Source organism: Amphibalanus amphitrite, unplaced genomic scaffold (assembly GCF_019059575.1).
Source record: "Amphibalanus amphitrite isolate SeventyFive unplaced genomic scaffold, NRLGWU_Aamphi_draft 000092F_arrow, whole genome shotgun sequence".
NCBI lineage: Eukaryota > Metazoa > Arthropoda > Thecostraca > Balanomorpha > Balanidae > Amphibalanus > Amphibalanus amphitrite.
In genome coordinates this window covers 620-15539 of record NW_024881588.1, presented here as the reverse complement: position 1 = coordinate 15539, position 14920 = coordinate 620, and the positions used below count along the sequence as shown (strand labels likewise).

Here is a 14920-nt window from a genome sequence, read left to right as displayed (position 1 = left end):
TTGATCGATAGGCCTCCCAGATTCCATGCACCACACCGCAGCAGAAAGGTGGAAAAGCGATAGCGGCGTCATCTATATGAAAGACCCAGCGGACTCTGGCGGAATATACTTATCTTTACTCTCCGACGGGTGAAGTGAACATTGAATGGTAATTACTTGTAAAATTACGATTCAAGCCTTCCAATTCTTATCGATAAACACATTTTTATAGAGCTGAGATCAGCAGGAATCATTGGCACTGCATCAAAGGGTCGGATAAATTAAGAACAATGCCCTTACCGTAGCGTAGGTGCTCGTATGGCAATTAAATTCTTAAACAAAATGTTTTTTTCCAAGTTTTTTATTTCGTAGAAGCAAAAGATTATATTACAGGAAGTTATTGTGATATGCATTTTCATCACGCTAGGCCTTTTCCGTAAGTGACGCAAGATTTGGAACAGAAAATAAATTTAGTAGCCACCAGCTTCGTCATCAGCTTATTTTGTCTCACATGCGCCAGGACTGACGACGTTTGTTGCTGATGCATAAATAACAGGGCACAAAGTTCAGGAGCGGTCGGAGTCAAGGCCCTAAATACAGTGGGAGTGTTGCGTTCCGTTTTCATTGAGTGGTGTCTGGGCGTGTGGTGGGTTCGTGAGTCACAACAAGTGTGAGATAAGTGTCTGAACTGAGCGCTGGGATTCCACTGATCAGTGTGACTGACGCTGCCTGTGCTGTAGGTTGAGGTGGTACTCCGTTTGTCATTCAACTATCGAAGGGGCGTCATCGCCTTGAGTCTTGACTGCACCCATAAACATATTTTAAAACCAATCGTTATTACCTAACCTCCGAGTATACTTAAAAGCCTTCAAGATGATGGCCCTTGTGAATCGGTTCCTTGACTGGATTAAAAGCTTGTTCTGGAAGGAAGAAATGGAGCTCACATTGGTGGGCCTACAATATTCGGGAAAGACTACATTTGTTAATGTCATTGCGGTGAGTAGGGTTGTTGGCTACCTTGATAATCATTAGCAGTTATCTAACATGTTTTTCATGCTCATTTAAATGTATGAACTCCAGTTTATTTTTTATTTTGTCCATCTAATCTGTTGGAGTTTGCTTTCATCTTCAGTGGCATCAAGTCAGAGAGACAGAGATCATGTTTCTGTGTTGGCTTATTACCATTTTCAAGACATTATTATTTCTTGTTACATTTTGCATGTTAAATCTTCATAGCTACCAGAACCTTACATAAGTTTCAGACTTGTCTGTAAAAATGAAATATTCCTTTGAGTATTTTTATGATCATTACTTCCTGTGTACCCACTGCCCAGTGTTTTCCTCTCACTTTTCATAATTTATCATTTATCTGATATTCTTTTTCATTCCTGCAGTCTGGCCAGTTCAGTGAGGACATGATCCCAACTGTTGGCTTCAACATGCGCAAGGTCTCCAAAGGCAATGTGACCATCAAGCTGTGGGACATTGGTGGCCAGCCTCGCTTCCGCTCCATGTGGGAACGCTACTGCCGGGGTGTCAATGCCATTGTGTAAGTACCTGGGGCTCGTGTGACTGACACAAAGAATGTGACGGGATGCATGGTGATATATTTGAATCGGACCTCTGGGAAGAGTCAGCTTCGTTACTGATTCCAGTTAACTTAATTCCAGTCAAATTGGCATAGAACCCCAATCTTCATTTGCAGGAAATATTGCTAGCTCAGGGCATCCCATCTGCCACAAATTTGGCTACCAATCGCTACCCTGACCCCATTGAATAGCAGTGAGAAACATTTTATAGACTTTATTGCCGATGTCTCACGGTCTTTTCTCTTCCTCTTTTACCGCTTTGGCTGTTGTCCGCCGGCTCTGCAGCGTTTTATAACGTCGCGGTCTGGCAGCGTTTTATAACGTGGCGGTCCGCGCTATGTCCGGTCGGGTAGCGAGGCGGTGTCTGTTTTGGGCCCGCAGGCCCGTGTCTATTGACAACAGACGGCCGGGCGCGGTGGGTTTCGTCATCACAAGTGCAGCGCCCTGTTTGGACAGACGGGTTGGCTGGGCGGGGGGGAGGGGCTGCGCACGTGGGCCCCACACGTGGTGGCGGAGAAGCAATTCGACTCACTGCGACATATGCCGAGGCTGGGAGACTTAGCTTGATTAGCATGTCGGTAGGCGGGAAATACAATGAGCCCTTAATTATGTATCCTTGATCGGGGTATGTTTTGAAATGTCATGGGATATGTGAACTGTATCGTTATGGAATGTATACCCTTACCACTATGAAGTATGAGCAATCTGGGAAAAGTTCAACGTAGTTTTGTGTAGGTATATAATATGGAACGGTTGGCTATTTGTCCGTGGATGTATGCTTCATGGATCTGTCACAGCGCTTTATCGCTAAGGATTCATTCCACCGCGTTCTGGGTATACCGGGGCTTATCTGGTCGCCTTTCAGCGTTTTTTTTTCTTCTTCAAAAACCCAGAAATGGAGGACGGTGATAATGAAATTGGTGCTTTAACCCTCGCCGGCCGAGGGGGGGGGGCGGGTGCCGCCCCCCCCATAGGGTTTTTTCGCGATAGCTCCAAACACGCTGGCGATAGAGAGCTGAAACTTGGCATACCTGACCTTTGATCCAAGCCGGATCTTTGACACCAACCGCATTTTTGGGTCAGGTCAGGTCACTGACCTATGACGTCATAAGTGAACCTCTGCACGGTCTTCAGATGTCGCAACTTCGCAACGCCCTCACTGCCAGAGGAGATGTCACAGGGAAATGAAACTTTCAGGATCTAGTATCCATTATGAGTCCCACAACTTGTATATCTCGGATTTTTCCTAAAGGTCATATGAGGTCAGGTCATTTTCGTGACCTCACCATTATAAGTCAATGGGGAAAAATTCAAACTGCTATTCTGGCGCCGGGAACGATCTCCAACTATCTCAAGCACACAGAATCGTGATTTGATGCACTCCTTGCAAGGTTAGATGCGTCACTTTTGCAATGTTGACCTTGCGTGACGTCATTTATGACGTCATCAAGGTCAAATTAGTTTTTCGTCAATAACTCTTGATCAAATTGAGCTAGCGAGTCGGGAAAGGCACCAATGAACTCAGGAAGGCCTGCCGAATCGAATGATATGCGACATGACCTCTTTCGACCAACTTCGTGACCTGGGGGTGCTGACCTGACCTTGACCTGAGGTCAACACCCCAAGTTGACCTGACCCGGACAAAAAGTATATCATTCGACGCGCCTGAGCGAGGCGAACACGATGCTGCCAAAATCGGCGCTCTGCGGCCGTTTTTTGCGAAGTTATTCACCAAAAACTGAACCGTACCCTGAGGCACTTGACCTGACCTCAGAGGTCACCGGATGACCTAGGACCTTAAAATCGGGTACCAATCTCTGCGTCTCGTTACGGCGCACACGCTCGTTTTTTTCCGCGACGCGCTAGCTCCACCAGGGGCGAAACGGCGAGGGGGGGGTCGTACCCGCCCCCCCCCTCGGCCGGCGCGTATGTAGAAAACCAATAGGTCCGGCGAGGGTTAATTACAGCGCCTGCTGCCCAACGCAGGTAGAAGCTCGTAGTGTCGCCAAACACTCTTCCAACCTCCGAACACTCCATGCCTGGTCCTCTGTCACCATTGGCAATGTCAGTAATGTCCCTGTTCCCCGGTGGGGCCGCTGTTATCGCTTCAACTCGTAAGCTCAGCTCGTATAACCGTTTAAGGTCCGATGCATGCCGTTGCGAAACAGTTCAATGTACTTGTGCCAATCAACGGCCGGGTCGGGCGGTAGTTCTTTCTGCTTCTTCGGCGAACTCCCGTGACAAAACTTACGTTGATCGCCGGATCAGATGGACTTATTCAGTCTATGTACAGGGTGTCCAGAAAAAAAGATACTACGGAAATTAAGTCGCATTAATTAACGCACGTGCCGATTTCTTTCCAACTTCATGTGCTTATAGTGCAAGATGTGGCAAAAGTCATGCGCACTGTAATACGTCGTTGGAAAGTTGTCTGCCTGCCCTCTGAGATGGTCAACATGACCATCAGTCACCTGCAGACTGTGCTAGTGCTGGAGCTGATCCGCCGGAAGGCCGCTCACATTGAGAATCTGCTTTGAGGAGCTGCTGTGACTGACCAAAGGGTTTACATGTCATGTGGCACCTGCTGTCTGTTTTGCCATATTTTTTTTTGCGAATACAAGCATGTGCTATTTTAAAATGTGCGGTGTTTATTTTTTGGAATTACAGCAAAAATAATAGTATCCGTTTTTTTCTGGACACCCTGTATATTGTATGTGACTTTTACGTCTTATGAGATTTAATATACTCGAGTTAATTGAGATCTTATGAGTAACCATTACTGCTTCGTTGTGAAAATGTGCATTTTTTTGTACCACCATTCTAGCACATTGACCAAACATGATACCCATATGTTTCGTGTTCTAACCGCGTCAGCGAGCGTAAGTCGCTCTCTCTCTCCGAGTCTCACCCAGCTCTTGCGGTCGTCACGCGCAGGTACATGGTGGACGCTGCCGACCAGGAGAAGCTGGAAGCGTCCAGGAACGAGCTGCACAACCTGCTGGACAAGCCGCAGCTGGCTGGCATCCCTGTGCTCGTGCTGGGAAACAAGCGCGACCTGCCCAACGCCCTGGACGAGAAGGGGCTCATCGAGAGGATGTGAGTGTACCGATGAATGTCTTCCGTCCGGACGCCGCCGAGCCGACTGAGAGTTTATTCATAAGGTAATAAGTACTGAGAGTTAATACTCGCATAAGTATTTATCTGTCGTTTCAGACATCTCTCAACGTCATGTTTGGCAGCACTGCGTCACTGTTTATTCCGTAAGCTATCCAATCCATATTGCGCTGTAAATGATGCAATATCAGTTATCTGCCTATCAGCTCCATCCAGCGCTGTTCTTATTTCATCATTTTTTTCCAGTCATCTCCCGTTCTTTCACACACACACACACACACAACGAATTTTATTACAAACATAAATGGACAGAAATAAAAATAAGATGAACATGCAATTGGCGCAAAAGTGCCTTAGCACTTGATTCATGGCGCCTTTTGCTTAATCAGCATTTTGATTTCGTAGGTACACTTTTTACCTTATTATCTATGTGTTTGCTTACTTATTCATTTATTGACTACTTGTTGACCGCCGCTCGTGTAGGTGTGGTTACTTTTACCCGCTCAGTAATAAAGATGGATCAGCAGCCGGCAGCAGCAGTGCCAGGGGTTCCCAGAACTACAGACGAGGGTGTACATGATGTCATTAAAAACGTTTAGTTGACGTAATATAATTTTGGACCTGTTGTGCTAATGTCAGGAGTTGTTCGAGGAGTTGTCAGGAGTTGTTCTTATCAGGCTATTAACGACAGGGGCTTGTCTGTGATAAATCCAAGTAGAAAAATATACCTATATATGATTTTTTAATGCCTATATATGGTATATGAATTTTTACCTTAGATATACGAATTTCCTTCTTCATGCCAGCTAGAGGGGCACACACTACAAAACTCATCCGTAATCAATTGCTTATCCATTCGCAACTTTGAGACATCAAACTTTTAAAGCAAAGCCTTTAAGGCCTGGTTCTGGGTGTCTGTGAGAAGGATATGCCGGCTGTTACTGAAGTCTAGGTCTTGGTGTCCGTTATTCACACGGACGCTAGTGGCTGTGCAGGCTCGATGACTCATCCGAAATGTGGAGCGCCGATAATCGATATAGGGTAGATGGTTCAGTGGCTACGTCAGCGCCGAGCAACCGTAGTCGACAAACGGGGGGGGGGGGGGGGGCGGTGCGGTAGTTGACTTTGTATGCGCGTTCGTATCTGATACTGGTTTTGAACGTGGATAAGATTTGATAATCATGATCTACACATATTCTGTTCCGCTTCTCGCTAAAATAACTGATAGTTGATTCCGATAAGCATAAATAACATTGCTGACATTTTCACGCTCGTCACTTGCGTGTTTAATGCAGTTTTTATGCGTCATCAGCGGTGCTTGTGAATCCATCTGCTGAAATGTCAATCATGACGCGTTATTTTTTTTCAGGAACCTGTCTGCGATCCAGGACCGGGAGATCTGCTGCTACTCCATCTCCTGCAAGGAGAAGGACAACATCGACATCACGCTGCAGTGGCTCATCACCAAGTCCAAGTCGGGCGGCCGCTAGACTCCCGTCTCAGAGCAGCCAACCGCACACGAGCGCGCAGGTCAGCGGTATCCGAGAGCCAACGCTGTTAACGGTAGATGGCGCCAGGAAGCTAAAGGTGGCGCCACCGGAGGTTAAAATGGCGCTGAGAACGATTTAAAATAGGCAGGCTCCGTCAGGCATCAGCGCTGAGGGTTGTTCCTGAGCGCCACCGGGTGACGTGGTGCTTCAGTGGGCACGCCACTTTGAGACCATATCGTCTGGGGACATTACACTACATGCCACGGCACAACTGAGCGGGGAGGGGCCACAGCGGCGCGCGACCTGACTATTCCCGTGCCGTGTTGCTTGCCACGCGCTGGTTTTACGTTAAAGCTATCTCAGCATGGTGTTTGTTTACGCAATGGTGCTCCACATGCTGTGCTTTTCGCGTTTGAAGTTACGGGGCCATTCCTAAGTGCTCTGTGAGCGGCGCCTGTTGCTGTGTTCGACTATTGGTGTCACCAAACGCCGTAACGTGCAGAGCTTCACAATAGGATGGGCCCAGGTGTTCGGGGCGCCGACTGTAGGTCGGCTGCGATATTTATTTGTGGAGTCATGCTGCTACTTCAGTAGATACCGGGTGTCAGCTAATACTGGTCCCCGTGCGCGCTGATTTTAGCATTAGGGCCTGCATGAATCAAGAGCTTTCCGTAGGCTTTCTTCCAAAACTTTCGAAGAAATAGATATTGATAGTGATGCTAGAAGTCCATTCAAATCTAGTTTGTTCTCTCTTGTCCTATTGCACGATGCTTTAACATTTTCCTATCCGCACTGTGCTTCATTCGGCGACTTTTGCCTTTTCTTTACATGACGCTTGCTTACTCAAAGCCTTTCGTTTTTTTATAAGTACGTAGCGTACCATTTATCAAGGCAAGGCCTTCGCCAGACTTCAAGTCTGTTTTAAATAATCAGAATTATAACGTGACTCTTCATGCACAAACTACATGCGTGATTTCCTTAATATTTCAACCGTTACCTAAATATCTTATTACAGTGATGATACGTAGTCCTTGCACCTCCGATTTAATATTAGATGTTAGGTACCGCTCCCTTTTGATTACCAACTAATCCTGAGCTATGAATTACTGGTACGCTACAAATATTTCAGTGCATGTTTAAGTTTATTATAGATAAACGTCGTGCCTAGCCAGCTGATGTTGGGCAAGTGTGAGTTCTTTCAGGCGTCCGTGGTCATTATTGTTTGTAAGTCGGTTTGTGATAGTTTGATATGTACCGCTGCTTGCCAATAGTCCAGCGAACCCGCTGCGCCTGCCGCCTTCTATTCCCCCATGAGCTGGTAACTAACATCCCGCGAATGGCATGAACATAGCTTTACTGATCGATACACGCCGAATCATGCGATTTACCGTAGCTGTTGCGTAAACCCTATGTATGTATGTCTGCGGTGCTCTGTTTATTTTGAGCGCAATTAATGCGGTTAAATGATGGGATCGGTTCCGTACTCGAGGTACGTTCGAGGTAATTTTGTATATTTACCACTCTTATCGACTATGTACCGTATTTTCCGCTTCCTTTTTTTTGTAGTATCTTATCATCGCATACTTCCCTGCATATCCCGACGAAACCGTGTAACTTCTTTCAAATAAAAACTTACGTTTCTTATCAGTCAGATGCTCGTTTCGCATAATTCACACAATGTAACTGCTTGGGATTTGTTTGAACTGAGGCTGGAATTATGTGTTCTTCGTTTGCCCTAGTGTCCAATTATGCTGTGGTTGTCGTTGACTGAATTACCGGTACCGGAGTACAGGGAACTACTGCCAAAATTAGGCTGAATTGGGCATGACTACAAAAGTGAAAATTTATTAACTTAGTCAATATCGAACGAGCATTATATTATATCGATTTAAATATGTTTTAACAGTGTTGTAATCAAAAAAGATTTAGCCTAACGGGACTCTAATCAAACTCTTTCATCAATCCCTGCTTGTTCATAATGAATGTGCGATATCGAAATGGGCAGGTCGGCCCCGCCCGACTGATGAGACGGCATTATGGTGATCGTTTTTCGAGTGTGTGAGCGTCTATTTCGCCTCCGAGGTGTATGTGTGTTGTGTTGAGAATGGTACCGGAGGTTCCCGTCAGATCGACCGGTATCGTGTTGGTGTTTGTGTGCATGTGATGTCGTGCTACTCCCCTGATATATGTATTTAATACACCAGTCATTGAACGGGGACTGTCGCGACTCGCAATCGTGCGGATGTTATGGGAATGCATTTACTCGAAGGCTCCGCCCTGTGCCCATTTTGTCGCGTCCTGAGAGCAACGGCCAACGCTTAACTCTGGCGGGAGCACTAACACACACGCCTGGACTAGCGGAACTATGCACACAAGAACACGCATCATCGCGCACACAACGGCGAAACTGGGTCGGGGGACAAACTCTGTCGCTGTTCTGGACCGGGAAGTGTTTTTGTGACCGATAACGAACCGCTGGTATGTGTTGTCGGCTCTGAAGAGCCGCCTCCGGTCTCCTCTCCCGAAATAGAGGAATGTGGAACATGTTATCAAAGAGCTGTTATCGGGTTCCGGGAGACACAGGTCTGTTGATTGGAAATGAGGGGGAGGGGAGAGGGCTCGTGTCACATGTGTTCACGTGTTAGGCGATGTGGCCTGTTCAAAGTTAGTTTTCGTACTATTTGTTTTGTTGTACTTGTTTATTCAGCCTCTGGATGGGCTGTTACTTGCATCTGTACTTTATTTTGTTGTAGCTAGACCCGCGTCACCATCGCAGTGAGGGGAAGGAGTGAGAGTTAAGCCTGAAACAGACTCTTTCTGCAGTCAGGAAATCGCATGCGAGAGCCTATTAAAATACATGGAAGCACGCTCGCATCAATCGCACGCACCTCCCGCATGCGATTGATGCGGGAAGAATTATAATGTATTTGAATTGAATAGGCTCTCGCATGGGATTTCCTGTATGCGCAAAGTCTGTTTCAGCCTTTAGGGATTCGAGTCAATTTTTGCCTGGGGGGGGGGGGGGGGGGGCTTTGCCAGGCTCGGAACTGTGGCGGAACACATGTTAGAACACCTTCCTGACTCCTGTTGTGCACACAGGATCGGCATTGTTAGAATGTGATCGAATTTTCCTCTCCAAAAAGTGCCGTCTGAGTAGGTGCTGACGCCTATAAACCACAATAATGCATACTTCAGACAAGCAATTTATTGATATGTGGACACGTCACGCCTGGCAGCGCCCGCGCGGCTAACCGTAACGCGCACACAGTCGCCAATGGCGCCCACCCAGCACTGCACCCGTTATCTGTTTATAAAACACACGGCTCCTCCCGCCCCTTGTGGATTCCCATTGCGCTTCCCAACACCGTTTCCAAGCAGCCCCGCGCGCCCCAGACAGCCTACCACACACGACAGGACTGACGGACACTTCTAGGGTAACCGTGCCACGAGCCCCTGAATTCACCCAGCGAGGTGGGACTCACAACACAGCACGGTGTTAGTTCCAGAGTGGCATTCGGTGGACAGGTCGGACGAACCCCACACATCAGCCTGATGATGCTCTGCAAGTACAACCCGACTCGATAGTGACACAAGTGCCACCGCGACGCATATCACACACTGTTTCCCCAGCATCGGAGTGGGCCATCGCGCGCCTTTGGCACAATTCATTTGTAAAATGGGCGCGATCACGTCACGGTACCTACTCATCTTCTCACTTTCCGCCATGCCGGCGCCCGTTCACCACAGGCGCACATAGGACAAACGCAGCACTCGGTACTTCGTGTGGCTGCCGCTGGTACTGGCATAAATAAAACCCACGAGGCTGTGTGCCAATCCTAGCGACGAAGCACATGGAGCATGGTAGCATTGGCTGTTTCATCGGAAATTCCGTCAGGAGCTTCAAAGCCTCGGAAAGTCGTTGGTAACATGTAAATCAGCAGAGTTTTCCGCGGACAACTGCGCTGCGTAGGCTGTTCAGACTCGCTCGGACCGGGAAGTTTTCACACGAACTAATTTAGCAGCGCTGCTCCGGTGACCGCGGGATGGACTCATTCCGACATCGTTAGCGGTGTGCGTAGTAGAAGCAGACAGTCGGTTATCACATGTTCTGGAATGTTCTGTTCACTAAGGGCACGTATTCGGTGTGCGCATGTCTCCGCTGGCATGACTATCAACGATATCACGAATCGTTCGAGATCAGCACATTCACTGTCTTCACTCCCTAATTTCACCCGTTTGTCAAGGAATGGAAATAGACTAAAAACACGGAGCGAACAACGTGTCAATGACTGGGAATGTCACGTTTGTGCTACTCGAATTCCCAAAATAATTGGGATTGTTGTTTAAAAGCATATGGCAGCTGCCTGTAGTCATCTCAATGGTTTTGAGACGAACAAAAATGGGGACGTACCCATTCTAACGTTATCACACACGCACACAAAGTTCGTTTACACATCGCCATCCCTCATCCCCACAAATATCACTGTATGGTAACTCCGAATTAGCATCACCCTACCACAGCCCCGAGACCAACTGGCCGTTCCAGCCCCGCGGCCAATGCGGCGTCCACGGCCTGACTGGCGTCGAATGTCGGCCTTCCGACACACCTCGTGACCAGCACGGCTCAACATACTAGTTTAGGACCTAACGATCTCCTTGTCGTCCATATGACCGACCGGGATATGTCCCCGCAGACCGCCCTTTGGCCTGTTTTTGGCAAGGACCGACTAGTTTTCGGCTGAACGTCCATTGCTCGAGCTCCTCCTGGTGAGGATAACCGCTTCAGTTTCCAGCGGACACGTTCTAAGTGCAGTACGGCGAAGTGCTATCTCCCGGCTATGCCCCTTTCGCCGCTGGTTTTCCGGAATCCTTCCCTGCCGCTGGGGGTTGGGATGCGGCCGCCGTCGGCCCTGCAGTCCAGACTGTGGGCGCCTTTTTCTCAGCCGGGGCGCCGGGGGTCGCCGTCTTGCGACCCGCCGCCGCCTCGGTGGGCCGTCGAGGCTTCGCAGACCCTCCCGTCGGCCTCCTGGACGGCAGCATGCTCACGGAGCGTTTGGTGCGCGCCGCCGGAGTCGTCAACCGTTTCCCAGCCGTCGTCTTCGGAGCTGCGTGCGGGCTCGCCGCTTTGACCGCCGCCCTGGTGGTGTGTCGTGGAACCTCTGGTACGGTCGTCTTGCCAATAGGTGACGCGGTAGTCGGCGGTGTGGGGAAGTGGACCCCCGGCGGTATGACGGCCGAGTCCGGCGGGGCAGCGGGGATCAGACGGGTGCGCACGCCGTACGGCTTCAGGTGGTAGATGAGGTACTCGATGGTGTACATCATGTTGGGCGGCACGTAGTGGAAACTGATGGCCGAGTCGGAGCAGCAGTCCATGCCCTGTGGGCAGGCGATGGACGGCGTCAGTGGGAATTGTAGCTAGTAAGAGGTGGGAATGAATGGGAGTGGCAACCTATGTACATACAACAACGCTGTCGCGAGACACTTTCATAACGCTCAATGGCATTGGCGGCAAAAACATACATTAATAAGATGACGTCAATAATACAACTCAGGCTTCAGGTCATTCACCTACGGACCACAGAAGCCAGCTTTAGAAAATGCCTGGATGATGTCATGTATGAGCTGCACGGCACACCTAAAGGTCACCGGTCATTCAGCAGCATGCCCGCAAATTGCAGGACCTAATCTAAGCACCTAACAATAATTATCGCAATGTACCGAACAACGGCTTATGGCGTGGTGTCGTGGGCAGGTCGATTGTAGGTACATTATCGATGTCTGCTGTTCGCTGACGTGCTCTGCGCCCACGCCGGGGACCTCTATAAACAGGCCCTATTGGTGGGGTAATGGAAATAATAGGTGACCGTGTTCGGGTGGGGTCACATCATCGCCGCGGCCGGCGGCACGACGAGGCGATAACTTCCGTGCAGACCGGCGACAGTTGTCATGGAAACCTAACGACTGTTGATGAGGGTGCTAGGACCAGGCGACTAAATGGTTGTATAGAGCGCACGGCATCACGTTTATTTTTTCTCGCATGCGGGACATTGAACGGCATTTGGGTTAGTGTGCTCACATTTTGAATAGCCTTGTAACGAGTTTTGGTATAATTGAAGCATTTATTTTTTATGTGGATGACAACGAAAACCTGATCCAACAAATGTTGATGTTCGGGTACGTCTTCCTAAACAGCTGCAGTCACTCGTTATCAGCTGACAGAGCGTCTCCTTTCTGAGGGATTCGTCGACCTCGTCGCTTCGGCACCCCAAATGTTTCGTTTCACGAGGATGTTTCGGTTGCTGGGAGTCCGTGACAAAATAGTGAGGAAAAACTGTGATGGTAACAGTTGCTCGGACAATAAATCATAAATCAAACTTTTGAGCTTCATCAAATTTCATCAAACTACATAGTATCCAACAATCAGACTTAGCACAAACTTGTAAAAAAGTGGACGGGCTCAGTCTAAGCGAACAAACTTCCCAAGAAGAACACGACATGCATCAACTTCAGCCAGTTTGTGGGTTCATCTGCTGTTGACAGATGGAGAATCCTTGTCGGCCCACAGGTCGATAGGTCTATCAACTGAACAGCCACTGCTGACCCCCCGTCCGATGATGAATGAAATGGACCTCAATGTCCGAGGGCCCGTGTCCGTCGGATGCAACCGTTCCAGATTCGGATTCCGGACAGGATAGTCACGCCTACGACAGTCTCATTGTGAAACTGGACCCTATTTCATTATTTTGTATTCAAAATGACGTCGACAGGCCCATGCTTCCTCAGGCCATGTAATAGCCTAACTTTCCGAACTATCGGGCTTAACAGTTCAATGTTTTGTACGGTTTGCAACTATCCCGCCCCGTCTGCATCCCACGTCCTATCTTTGAACTGTGTCCGCAGCCCTCCGATAGCCAATCGCCATCTGAGCTAACGTTCATAGCAATCATCAGGCCCCGGCATCCCCTGACCCTCAACCGTTACTATTGCCCCCCCCGCCCACTCACTCACCCTGGGCTGGGGGTAGAAGACGTACTTCCAGTACCAGAAATTCTTGGGGAACTTCTCCGCTACCAGGTGACTCTCCGGAGTGAAAGGGAAGAACCGGTACCGTCCCTGGGCGTCCCGACTGTCTCCGGCCGTGACGTTCAGCTTCTCCATGCACTTCCCTGGGACGAACACGGCAGGAGGTGGTGAAGTAACGCCATTAAATAATATATCAGCGGATACCGAACAGGTCCGCAGTGAGCGGTAATATATCGGCGCGATTTTCCAAGAGATGTGGGGTTCGGGAAAAAACGCGTCGATATGTAGCAAAGTCCTATTCAGGGCACTGTTACAGGCGGCGACTGAGCTTTCTTCAGATGGCAGATAGCCCACGCTGTCAGCTGTAGCTCTACGTAGTTGCACTTTGAGCAGCAACTCACCCATTTCGGCGTCCTCTGCTCCGCCGTGATCCTTCCTGCATTTTTCGGGTCTTTCAGTCCGACCTCGACAAACCGTCTGAGGGCCTCACGGCTGAGCACGTAACCTGGTGGGAGGCGATGCGAAGTGAAGTACGGTGAGTTATTATAATAGACAGACAGAGTACTGAATAGGACAGTTCGCTTTCCCCTCCAAAAGATTATCCCTGGGCTGGACTGAATTAGAGGACTAGGTAGGCATTGGACAGTGGACACTGGCCGACTGAAAAGGGCGTGGCAAGATCCCGCAAGTGCCAACAGCCTGCCACCTGCGCGACCACTAGCGGGGCATGTGCTGGTGAAGCACGACAGTTTAGCCAGCACCTCTTTTTTAAAGCCACAATAGGTCGTAAATCCCACAGGACGTGAACCCAAATCCTAATGACACCGCCCGTGATCGGGAAGTGGAAGGGCCAGCACAACCATAAACGGTACACAGTATGTGGAACAAATAAATCCACACAACATAAACATTGCACATGCCTCACGTAAATTGCACGATCAAATCGATTACAGTGTCTTATGACGTAGGTACAGTTGGACTTATTGCCCCCATTACCGTATTCTACAGAAATGCTTGCCATAACACGGTGTCCCCCCAGACATATCAACTATCTAGTCTGTATAAAGCGTCTACATACGGCTAACCCGAATCTAATGCTACCACGGCCATTGTCGAATATCATAAGGACATAACCATAAAGGTATGGTCACCTCCAATGCCTTGTCGTTAAAGACGTAACCATTATTGGTAGGTACACAAATCACAGCACTAAACGCGCTAACAAAAGGCCAATGCCTACACTCACAGACGTCATGCAACATCTCATATCCTTACCCTTCCCAGACCTGCCCTCCCCCTTCAGCCTCGGCCCCGCCTTACCTGCGCCGCCGCTCATGTATCCCTGCTTGGTGAACGGCTTGAACTTGCAGCCGAAGTAGATGGGGTGCTGTGGCGGGTAAGGCTCCAGCAGGAACCGCATGTTCTCCATCACAGCGTACCTGCCGGAGGACAGAAAATCAGCGCTAGGACGGTGGACAGAAGGAGCGCAGCGCGGGTACGCCGAGCAGAAATTCAGATGGATGAGTGGAGATCAAGACGAAGCTAGCGTCTTGAGCAAAGTTCGTCCTAGCGCTAAGCATGAAGGAAGGCGAAGCTTAGCGCTAGGATTTGACCACAGTGAGCGGAGAAGCTTGGCATGGGCGGGCGCTGAAGTAGGGAATATCGAGCTTCAGCAATAGATACCGCAGCCAGGACGACGAGAGCGTTTATGTACCATTTAAGTTT

The 14920-nt window shown here is 49.1% G+C and overlaps 2 protein-coding genes across 2 annotated transcripts; one reads left to right on the top strand and one right to left on the bottom strand.

Moving 5' to 3' along the window:
• The first annotated feature begins 534 nt into the window (after positions 1-534).
• On the top strand, positions 535-8384 carry LOC122380134 (ADP-ribosylation factor-like protein 8B-A). Its single transcript, XM_043362980.1, has 4 exons — positions 535-975; positions 1374-1528; positions 4503-4664; positions 6052-8384. Exons 1-4 carry the CDS (start codon positions 853-855, stop codon positions 6170-6172), a joined length of 561 nt encoding a protein of 186 aa, XP_043218915.1. The 5' UTR covers positions 535-852; the 3' UTR covers positions 6173-8384.
• A 971-nt stretch (positions 8385-9355) lies between these two features.
• LOC122380188 (glycoprotein-N-acetylgalactosamine 3-beta-galactosyltransferase 1-A-like) lies at positions 9356-14637 on the bottom strand. Its single transcript, XM_043363145.1, has 4 exons — positions 14516-14637; positions 13597-13700; positions 13181-13338; positions 9356-11548 (listed from the first exon to the last, which is right to left on the bottom strand). Exons 2-4 carry the CDS (start codon positions 13598-13600, stop codon positions 11009-11011), a joined length of 702 nt encoding a protein of 233 aa, XP_043219080.1. The 5' UTR covers positions 13601-13700; positions 14516-14637; the 3' UTR covers positions 9356-11008.
• Positions 14638-14920: the final 283 nt, after the last annotated feature.